Source organism: Palaemon carinicauda, chromosome 19, assembly GCF_036898095.1.
Source record: "Palaemon carinicauda isolate YSFRI2023 chromosome 19, ASM3689809v2, whole genome shotgun sequence".
NCBI lineage: Eukaryota > Metazoa > Arthropoda > Malacostraca > Decapoda > Palaemonidae > Palaemon > Palaemon carinicauda.
In genome coordinates, this window is record NC_090743.1 from 82,811,413 (window position 1) to 82,823,495 (window position 12,083).

Below are 12,083 nucleotides of genomic sequence, written 5' to 3' on the forward strand. Positions count from 1 at the left end.
AAGGTTTGAAATCTCGAAAGACTTGGGCCAGGGATGAGAAGGGCGTTTGTTCTTGGCAAGGAAACCTAGTTGCAAGGAGCAGATAGCTTTTTTGTTTCTGAAGCCAATGTTCTTGTTAAAAGCATTAATCTCACTGACTCTTTTAGCTGTTGCCAGACTAACCAAGAATAGAGTCTTCAAAGTGAGATCCTTAAAAAAATCTGAGTGTAAGGGCTCAAACCTGTCACTCATGAGGAACTTCAGGACTACATCCAGATTCCAGGCTGGTGATTCCTGTTGTCACTCCTTAGATGGCTCAAAGGATTTGAGAAGATCCTGTAGGTCTTTATTACTAGAGAGGTCCAAGTTCCTGTGCCTGAAGACGGCCGCTAACATGCTCCTGTATCCCTTGATGGTAGAGGAAGAAAACTTGCGTTTTCTTCTATGGTCTAAAAGGAAGTCAGCAATCTGAGTCAAAGAGGTACTGGACTAGGAAACTGAGTTGACTCTGCACCATTCCCTAAAAACCTCCCACTTGGACTGGTAAACATTGATGGTAGAAGTCCTCCTTGCTCTAGCGATAGCCCTAGCTACCTCCTTCGAAAATCCTCCAACTCTTGTGAGTTTCTCGATATTCTGAAGGCAGTTAGATGTAGAGCTTGGAGGTTTTGATGGTACCTCTCCAAGTGTGGTTGTTTGAGTAGATCTACTCTTAATGGAAGGCTTCTCGGGGTGTCCACCATCCATTCTAGTACCTCTGTGAACCATTTTCTTGAGGGCCATTAGAGTCAATCTGGTTCCCTCGTGTGACACAAACTTTTTCAACACTTTGTACAGAACTTTGAATGGGGGGAACGAGTACACGTCTAGGTGAGACCAATCTAGCAGGAAAGCATCTATGTGGACCGCTTCTAGATCTGGCACTGGAGAGCAGTATGTTTCTAGCCTCTTCGTTTTCGAGGTTGCGAACAGGTCTATGGACGGACGACCCCAAATCCGCTATAGGTACTTGCAGACCTCTTGATGCAGTGTCCATTCTGTGGACAGAACTTGATTTCTCCTGCTGAGGCTGTCTGCCATCACGTTCTTTTCTCCTTGAATGAACCTTGTTAGAAGGGTTACATTCCTCTCTTTTGCCCAAACGAGAAGAACCTTCGCAGTCTCGTAAAGGGACCTCGAGTGAGTTCCGTCTTATTTGGCTATGTAGGCCAATACTGTAGTGTTGTCGGCGTTGACCTGCACCACTTTGTTCAATACTGACTCTTCAAAACCTTTGAGGGCCAACAGGACTGCTAACAGCTCCTTCTTGTTGATGTGGAGGCTCTCCTGATCTTTTGTCCACAGACCCGAGATCTCCAACTCAACTTGCTCAGTGTTGCTTCCCACCCCAAGTCCGAGGCGTCGGAACACAACACAAGGTCTGAGCTCCTCTGTTCCAGTGAGAGACCTTCTTGAAGTTTGCCCGGATTGTTCCACCACTGGAGGCAACTTCTTATGGGTTCCGTAAGGGGAATGCATTCCGTCTCTAGGCCCTTTTCCTTGTCCCAATGATGATTGAGGTGGAACTGAAGAGGACGAAGATTCAGCCTTCCCAGGGAAACAAACTGCTCCAATGAGGAGAGGGTTCCCAGAAGAGTCATCCACTCTCTCACAGAACACTTTCTTTTCTCTAGAAAAATACGAAGTTTCAGGAGTGCTTGTTCTATCCTTGAGGGTGACGGAAATGCCCGAAAAGCTAGACTCTGAATCTCCATCCCCAAATAAAGGATCCTCTGGGATGGTGTCAGTTAAGACTTTTCTGTGTTTACAAGAAGACCCAGTTCCTTTGATAACCTCAATGTCATTTGCAGATCCTCCAGACAGCGATTGTAGGAATGAGCTCTGAGTAGCCAGTCGTCCAGATACAGGGAGGCTCTGATACCTCTTGAGTGCAGTATGCTTACTACGTTTAGCATAAGCTTTGTGAATATTAAGAGGAGCGGTGCTGAGGCCAAAACACAAGGCTTGAAACTGGAAGACTTCCTTCCTGTAAACGAACCTCGGGTAACGCTTAAAACTTGGATGAATGGGGATATGAAAGTAAGCATCCTGGAGGTCTAATGAGACCATCCAGTCGCCCTTTCTTACTGCTGCTAGCACAGTCTTTGATGTCTCCATGGAGAACTTTGTCTTCTGAACGAAGGCGTTGAGGGCACTTACGTCCAGGACTGGTCTCCATCCCCCGAGTTCTTGGGATCCAGGAATAGGTGGTTGTAGAACCCTAGTGATCGCGTCTCGTACCCTCTCTACTGCCTTCTTCTCCAACAAGAGAGACACTTGGAGATCCATAGCCTGCCTCTTTGACCCCTCTCTGTATCTGGGAGAGAGATCTATCGGATCTAAAATTAAAGGAGGTTTCCTTATGAAAGGAATTTTGTATCCCTCCTTCAGTAAAAGAACGGACCAAGGGTCTGCTCCCCTCTTCTCCCAAGCTCGCCAGAAGTTGTTCAGTCTGGCTCCTACTGCTGTCTGAAGGCGAAGGCAGTCAGACTCTGCTATGCCCAGGTCTGGATCCTCTCCTCCTTGCTCTCCTTCAGTCGGGTCTGGAACTACCCCAACTGACGGACTTCCCTCGAAAAGGCTGCGAAAACTGAGGGAATGGAGCTGCTTCTTTCGGTTTGCGGCTAGTGAAGGAAGTCGGTAGGAACTTCCGTGCTGTCTTTGAGACCAAATCTTGTGTGGCCTTCTGGGTCAAAGCGGAAGCAACCCCTCTGACCAGCTCCTGAGGAAAAAGAGAGGGAGAAAGAGGTGCATGCAGCAACTCAGATTTCTGAAAGGGTGTAACCCCCATGGAAAGAAAAGAACACATTTGTGCTCTTTTCTCAAGAACCCCAGCCAAGAATAGAGCTGTCAACTCCATCTATAACAGCTTTATCCATACATGACATGTGGATAATACTATCAGTGTCAACATCCTTTAAGGTCGAAACTCTCTTCCCCAAGGCTCCCAGAGTCCAATCCAGAAAATTGAAAACCTCGAAGGCTCTAAAGACCCCTTTGAGAAGATGATTGAGTTCAGAAGTAGACCAGAGAATCTTGGTCCTTCTCAAGGCCGTCCGACGAGGAGATTCTACTAGACTTGAAAAGTCTCCTTGGGCAGAAGCAGGAACTCCCAAGCCGAGAACTTCTCCAGTCTCATACCACACACTTGACCTGCAGGCTAATCTAGCTGGAGGAAAAGAAAAGGCCGTCTTGCCCTGGTCTTTTTTGGACTGCATCCAGTCTCCCAACATCCTTAAAGCTCTCTTCGATGATCGAGAAAGAACCATCTTAGTGAAAAGACTCCTTCGCTGCCTTCCCTAGGGTAAACTCCGAATGGGGTGAACGCGGAGCAACAGGAACAAAATGATCTGGAAACTCTTCCGTAAAAACTTTCATAATTCTCTTCAGATCAACTGAATGATGAAGGATCTTAGGTTCTTCTCCTTCCGAGAATTCCTCTAAAAGTTCAGCCGGGGAAAGGTGATCATCGATCTCTTCCTCTGATAAAACTCTAAACTGAAGTAGAGACGTCTTGCATAACTAGAGGCAATTCCTTACGGGCCTGACTTCTGTCATCAAGAGGCGCAGGTTCATCAGGTCCGGCGTCACGTTGATCCAACGCTCGACACTCAGAAAGAAGTAGCTCGCGATCATTACAATTGGAACTAAGTCGTCTGCGATCTTGACGCTCGGTATGACTGGCGTCATCACAACGTCCGAGGCTCTTACGCTTGGCATCACGTTCTACTTGACGCTCGACGTCACGTGCTTGCCGCTCGACGTCAAGTCTTACTTGACGCTCGGCGTCACGTTTAGCTGCTTGCTGATCGAAGTCACGTCTGGTCGCTTGACGCTCGGCGTCACGTCTGGACGCTTGATGTTTGGTGTCATGCGGATCAGTCTCTCGACATTTAAAAGAAAACTTATCACGTCGTTCGGTGTCGTGTTTAATTGATTGACGCTTGCAAAGCTGTCCGTCGTCAAGAGCCTCTTGACTAACCGTCTTACGACGCTTAGCGTCGAGTTGCGAAGCTTCCCGACGCTCGTGATCTTGGTGAGCCACTCTCTTGTTGTCTGCAGGTTGATACGTTTGCATGAAAGAAGAGAGTTTCTGCTGCATATCTTGCAGCATACTCAAATTCGGGTCAACTTGTTGTGGCAAAGCAGGAGAGGTTATTTCAATCACAAACTCGCCTTCTCCGTCGCTCACGGAATGCGCAGTGTCCAGAGGACGACAACCAGTCTGACGGTGGCGGCAGAGTATGAACCGAAGTCATGCTAGACTCAGGAAATTGATCTGCAACAGGCTGGGCTGGACGCTTGTCAGAATCCGACAACCTTACAGGACACTTAACAGAACCTTCTTCGGAAGTAGGAAAACGCTCCGGACTGCTCCAATGGCTACAACCAGGAGGTTTGGAAGCTTTACGCCAACCCCGACTGGGCGCTGCGTCATCCGGAGATGAAGTAAACACTTTAACCTCACCTTTCCCCTGGTGAGGGTGAGCGTCCCGTGAAGCGTCAACATGTATGCTCGAGGGGACGTCTGCTCGGGCGATAACGCCTCTTGTTCCCTTTTGCCGATCGACGTTCCTTCTCCCATGGGTTGGGGGGTTTGGAAGAGGTCTAAGGCTAGGTGAACAACAGGTCCGAGCAGACGCACCCTCCACTGCAATAAACACATCAACCGCACTTTTCGCACTGACACTGGCACTTTTTAATTGATCAACGTCGGACATTAACTGGTTTTTGCCCACAGCAAGCGATTCAACCCTAATGCCCAGGGCTTGAATAGCGATCATCATGTCCTTTAGCGTAGGTTCCTCAGCGGTAACAGTAGTGGGATCTGAAACTACCACTACAGGGGAAGGATTAGGTTCATTGACACGGGAAGAGGAATATTCTCTAGAACGAGAAGAACTTCGTCTAATTCTATCTCTCTGAAGTTTACGAGTGTAGCGGTCAAATTCCAACCACTCACTCTGACAACAAAATATATTTGTCACACCGATCCCACAACTCACATACTTTACCCCTACATTTTACACAAATGGAGTGGGGATCAATAGAGGCTTTAGGAAGCCGGGTCTTACAACCTTTCACACACTTTCTATTAGCAGAAGGGTCAGACATTTTGAATATTTAAGAAGAGAGATCAAAACGAGCAAGGGTCAAAATAATAAAAATATCAATAAAGGTTCAAGAAAATCTGAAAGCAAATCCAAACAAGCGAAAGCCAATAACTAATTAGTAGTACATCACCAAGATAACTGCCAAAATTCAGGTTAACGAGTTAATAACCAACGATGTCGCCGGCGATGGTGGCAGGGAATATCTGAGAAATCACTGGAATGGTTCCAAGTACCTCACTAGAGGGCGCACCGGTGGTACACCTGGCTACTTAATCTGTGATTGCCGCGAGTTTTGAAATTCTGCCGGGACGTCAGGGACTAAAGCTATATGTATAACTACCGGCAAGTCAGATGTTTAAAAACTACCGACGAACATAATCATGAAGCATCTAAAAGTACTGTTGATGCTAAGAGTGCTGTTGCAAAGTTAAAAGATCATTAGTTGCAAGGATACTTGCTCACGGGCTGAAGTGCAAAATGTCCAGCATCTAAGTAGAAATGTTTGTCGATGGAGGCAACAAACTTTAAGTACTCCAGCAATTCCTAGGGAAAGGATCGGTTTTTGCATTCCAACAAATTTTCAACATCTTTCATCTGGAGAAAAGTTTTTGCAGCATAATTTGGGAGCTGAAGACCATAATCGTATTCTGATATTTTCTACTGAAGGTAGGGTTGGATCATTTAAGGAGGTATAGAAACTGGGCAGTTGATGGAACCTTCAAGGTGTCACCGGGAATCTTTTATCAACTTTTCACCATCCATGTCCAAGTATATAATTGTAGTTTTCCTCGAATATTTGACCTTCTTCCAAACAAGACTCAGGAAACATATGAAATGTTTTACAACAAAATCCATGACATCCTTCAGAAAACTCCTACAATTATAATAAGTGATTTTGAAAAGGGGTCTTTTAACGGAATTAAAGGTATTTTTCCTGACGCTATTGTGAGTGGATGTTTCTTCCATTTCTGCCAAGAGAATTACCTGAAAATTGTTGAGTTAGGGTTTAAAGTTCGATACCATAATGATAACAAATTTTGTCTCAAGATATGATGTTTCTCTTCTCTTGCCTTTTTACAAATTGAAGACGTTCCAACAGGTATTGAGGAACTTTCCGAGGACGAAGATATCCCTGAAGAATTTCTCCCTTATTTTGAAGTTACTTACATAGGAGTGATGAGAGGAAGAGGCGGAAACCGTAGAAGAGCCAGTCTATTATTTCCAATTTCGATTTGTAACATGCACGTAAGAACTCAAATGTGTATGCCACGAACGAACAACAGTCTTGAAGGATTCAACAGTGCTTTATCAAATAATGCTGAACAACCACCTCATATTTGGAAACTTATAGATCGTCTCATGAAAAAGGAAGTTTTGTTGCAAACAAAAGTGATTCAAATGGAAAGAGGAGATGAGAGACCTACAAACACAAAATATAAGAAGATCAACAAGCGTTTAGAGCAGATATTCAGCCGCTATAATCCTGACGATAAAATCATCTTTCTTAGATCTATTGGTTATAATGTACATATTTTCTAAAGTATGATAAAAGTGTTATAGATGTGCTTTATAAATAAATGTTTCTTAACCCTGGATAGGTACGCTCCTCGGACACCCCTTTAAGGGTATACTCGGACGCGAACGACCCCGACGCCAAAAAAAATTCTTGAAAAATCAGTTTTTGCAGTAACCTCCTTTTTTCTTTTGCCAAAAAAAACTTCAATGAATGCTTAAAACAACTGTAAAGATAAATACTACTCATCTGCAGAAAAACTATTTATTATAAATATTTTAAAAATTTAAGTAGAAAAAAAAAGACCTGACATAAAAATTCATAAAAAAAAAGTTTATACATATATACACAAATCCTTTTAGGAATTGATTCTTGAATGTTTAGGACACATCTTGATGTATTTTGGATGAAGTCAGACCCATGGAGGTGAAGATCTGAAATGAGAAAAAAAGGGTAACTTTTTTTGGCCAAAAAAATTTGTCCAAATTTCATGAATTTTTTTGGGTACCCAAATGAAATAGGAAGTGGCTAATTTTTTTTAGGGAATAAACATATGTTATCCTAAAATAGAAATATGTAAAAAAATCTTCATTATTTTGTAAATTACATTTATATCAGGGGCCATATCTAAAGGTAATTTTTTGAGTACTTAGAAATTTCGTAAAAAAATACATATATTTAATATATAATATGATATTTATGCAGGTAAAAATATACCAAAATATCACAAATTCTATAGGGAACAAGAATATATATAGATAGGGCAGCTTACGCTTCGGATATGTCCACAAAATGGCTGCCAACCACACTGACTCAGACTCCCTAATCTGCCACTTGAAATGTAGGAAGGGTATGTCAATTTCAAGGTGTTATTTACTAATCTAATTATCATTGGATATGCATAAAAATTGTATGGTGGGTTGCTGGATAATTGTCGATTATTTTACGACTATAAAATTAAAATTCTGACCCCAAAAAATTTTTTTGAAGGGAAATAAAATCGAAAAAAAAAATGTAAAACAATATAATATTTTAGCTAAAAAAATTTGATGATATTCAATCAAAAAAAAAGTAAACAAAATTTTCCGACAAATAAACATCTAGAGGAATCATTACTCTGTGATAGTTCCTTAGTACGTAGTAATTTTGAAAGAATTGGGAAAAAACGAAAAAATGGCAATCACCGGAAAATCGAACACATACCTATATATACGCCATATCTGGCTAAAAAAAAGATAGGCATGGGTAGCCAGATCATCTAGAAACACTTTCCAACACTATAAAAATATAAGTTTTGCGACACTACTTGCCAATTCCTTACGGTAACATGACTAAGCAAAAAAATGCAAAACAAATAAAAAGGGGCACTCGCGGAAAAATGGCTAACATTCTAATATACGGCATTTCAGAAAAAAAAAATTCAGCCACGTGCTAGGCAAACCATCAAGGCACATTTTCCGACAAATAAACATCTAAATGAATCATTACTCTGTGATAGTTCCTTAGTACGTAGTAATTTTGAAAGAAATGGGAAAAAACGAAAAAATGGCAATCACAGGAAAATCGAACACATACTTATATATACGCCATATCTGGCTAAAAAAAAAATAGGCATGGGTAGCCAGATCATCTAGAAACACTTTCCAACACTATAAAAATATAAGTTTTGCGACACTACTTGCCAATTCCTTACGGTAACATGACTAAGCAAAAAAATGCAAAACAAATAAAAAGGGGCACTCGCGGAAAAATGCTCAACATTCTAATATACGGCATCTCAGATAAAAAAAAAGACATGCACGTGTTAGCCCAACCATCAAGGCACACTTTCTAACACATAAACATGAAAAAAAAATCAATAATATACGGCAATTCCTTAATTCCTTACTACGTAGTAAATTCTTACAAATATTGAAAAAAAACAGAAATTGGCAACCGCAGTTAAATACCCAATATACCAATAACTACGTCGTATCTGACAAAAACAAAATCACGCATGGGTAGCCAGATCATCTAGACACACTTTCCAACACTAAAAAAGCAAAAGTTTTACGACACTATTTCGCAATATCTTACGGAAAAATGACTTGGCAAAAAAATGAAAAAAAATGAAAAAGGGGCACTCGCGGTAAAATGCCCGACATTCTAATATACGGCATCTCAGATAAAAAAAAAGACATGCACGTGTTAGCCCAACCATCAAGGCACACTTTCTAACACAAACATGAAAAAAAAAATGAATAATATACGGCAATTCCTTACTACGTAGTAATTTTTACAAATATTGAAAAAAAACAGAAATTGGTAACCGCAGTTAAATACCCAATATACCAATAACTACGTCGTATCTGACAAAAACAAAGTCATGCATGGGTAGCCAGATCATCTAGACACACTTTCCAACACTAAACAAGCAAAAGTTTTACGACAGTATTTGGCAATATCTTACGGAAAAATGACTAGGCAAAAAAATGAAAAAAAATGAAAAAGGGGCACTCGAGGTAAAATAGTCCTCGTGGTGATGAACGACATTTTAACTAAAAAAAAAATCAAGCACATGGTAGCCAAACAATCCACCAAGACTTTCCACAACTGATAACCTATACAAGTTGCACCATTCTACGACAATTTCATAATACGTAATAACTTTGATAATTATGCACACTACCTTAGAAGGGTAAACTCGGTCGCGCTCGACCCCGACGCGTCTCAGAAATCGGGGAAGGAGTACAGCTACAGCAATGCACATCTGGACACTACTAGAGCGTGTAGGGGAGACACCTCCTGCAGGTCGATCACCCACAAATTCAGTCACGGGGGTGAGTCAAGGGAGAAAAACCTGTTTTTTTTTGACGCTCGGGGTCGCGAACGACCCATCGTACCTATCCAGGGTTAAACTATTTTTGATAAATTTGATTTACCTTTTTTTCCTCTATTTAATCTGTTCTTGACAGAGTTTAAGTAAAGGCTATCCAACTTATCAAACATAAAAAGAAAGCAATGAGCAATAAAAAAACAGATAGAAAACAATTCAATAGTAATATATCAATGGCAATTGTCCGGCTGGCAATTTTCTGGTTGGCAATCGACCATACAGGCAATTGTCCAACTGGCAGTTGTCCATTCACGTACTGGAATAGAGGTATCGTGTGGAGAGATACGCTTTCCCATGACACCAACCACAGAAGATGTTATACTGCCTGGTAGACTGATGCTGAGGAATTCCTCATATATCTAAACAACCTTTTCACAACTTATAGTGAAAAGCCTCTCTGAGAGAGGAGGGACTGGGTAGTCTCCAGGCATACAATCCTAGCATAACTATAGTTTGTGGTAGATGTTGAAGTGTGGTTGTCTGTGACGTGGAGAGGGTTCTCTTGGAGGCTCTATCAGGAGCTGCAGAAGGTTTGGAAACCGTTCTGCATAATGCCATAGCGGAGCTATGAGAGCCCTTGAGAGCCTGATCGATGTTCTAGCCTTCTTGAGTACTCTTCTCCAGACAAAACAGGGACAAGACGTAAACGTCATTGTTGTAACCACTGTTTTGTTGGCATGCTTCTTGCCAGAGAGCCTTTGGGTCTAAGACTGGGGAGCAGCGGAAGCCTGAGGTTCAGGGGCGTTGCGAATAGATCCCTAGTTGGAGAACCCCGTAAAGTCGGGACTTTGTCAGCAATTAGGTTATTCAAAGATCATTTGCTACACCTTATCTGAGATGCTGTGCACAGATTGTCGGCGAGAACATTCCTCTAGTGTGAAACAAAGCGGATTGATAGTGGCACCGAACAGACTTTGTCCCATCCTAGTATTTATACTGCTAGATGGGAAGAGGCTAAGAACAAGTTCCTTCTTGCTTGTCTATGTGAGCTTCTATGTGGTGTGTGGTGTTGTCGCTCATCATATCACTGAGTGGCCCATTAGGAACTGATGAGGCTGTTGAAGGACCGGAAAGTTGGCCTTCATCTCTTAAGAGATTTAAGTGAAGGTACTTTCGGACTCTGTCCAGAGGGCTGAAGTCGTGTGGTGCAGCATTATGGTCCCTCCTCCCTTCTTTTGATGTGTCTAAGCACAGCATCAAATCCGAAGGGTGGGGAAGGATGAGAAGGTTATACCACTCCGAAGATTCTCGACTGACACTCATCCCTTGAGGTTCGTCCAAACTTCTGGTCCAATGGGGGTCAGAATGTCTGGGGGATCGAAGACCTGATTCCAATCAGACTCAAGTCACTCTTGGCTGGGAGTTCTCCTCGTTTTGAGAAAGGGTCTTGTGGCTTTTCTATGCCTGTCTTTGATAAGGTTTTATGGAGATTGGTGTCTAGGATCATTCCCAGATGCACCGGTCTTCTGAGAGGGAAGTAGGGAAGACTTCCACAGGTTTACCTTGATCACTGGATCTTGGTAAAAAGACTTCAAAAGTTCCGGTGCTAATGCGAGGTTGCCACCGAGTCTGCTAAGGTCAGTCAGTCATTCAGAATCGGAGGGGACAGAAGCAGATCCTGTGACACCAGGATGGGTGTAATGAAAAGACCGAAGCACAGTGCCCTAAACTGGTGTTTCTTGTTTGTCTAGACTGAATCTTCAATCCTTCCTAGATGGATGGTTTGGGCCTGGAAGTATGCATTCTTTAGGTCCAGTGTGCAAATGAAGACCTGAGGTCTTAGCCCTAGTCCGAATTCTAACATGGTGTGGACATCAACCGAAAGGGACAGCTCCTTACAGATCCTTTCGCATGGGAGATTGTTGACACTGGGGCCTTGACTCATGGCGTAAGGGATGGGACGCGATACCCTGTGTAAGGATTCTTCCCTGTCGGAGTACTCCTTCAACTGATAGAAGTAAGGCAACGCTTAACCCTACTATGCGCCCAGATGGGATTGATGCTATTCCTTAAAGCAACATCAGTTTGGCGAATGGTAATCAATGGTTAACGGATGGGTATCATGGTTACTGTGCAGTTGGAGAGTGCTCGCAAGTAGTCACCAGTCGACAAGCCGCTGATGAGGGTTGTCGATCGTTTGCCGATCACTTTAGTGGATTGGTGTGATGGTGAACGGCCAGTAGCGAAAAGTGTGTTGTTTGCCTTCTGATCTAGGGAACCATGGGCAGAGGTTGACTAGTAAGTCCGAGTCATGAACTGCTAGCGAATTGTCGATGATTGGTGAATCAGCGATCTGTGAGCCGAAGATGATAACTGACAGGCAGATGAAGGCTGTCTAGTCAGTCAGCCAAGGACGGTTGGTGATAAATGAGTTGGTAATCTGCTTGGAGAGCCCTGAGAGACTGCAGAATGGTTTAATGAAAGTCAGTTGGTGATGGTGAGCCATTGATGATCAGCGATCGATCACAGACCGGTGATTGGTGAGCTAAAGAACAGCAAGCTGACAATTGGCTGGTCAGAGCTCAGCTAACTAACAACTGGCTGGTCAGAGATCAGCGAGCTG

The 12,083-nt window shown here is 42.8% G+C and overlaps 1 protein-coding gene across 1 annotated transcript; it reads right to left on the reverse strand.

Moving 5' to 3' along the window:
- Nucleotides 1-1,170: 1,170 nt before the first annotated feature.
- LOC137659103 (uncharacterized) lies at nt 1,171-2,088 on the reverse strand. Its single transcript, XM_068394183.1, has one exon. It carries the CDS (start codon nt 2,086-2,088, stop codon nt 1,171-1,173), a length of 918 nt encoding a protein of 305 aa, XP_068250284.1.
- Between the last annotated feature and the right edge of the window lie 9,995 nt (nt 2,089-12,083).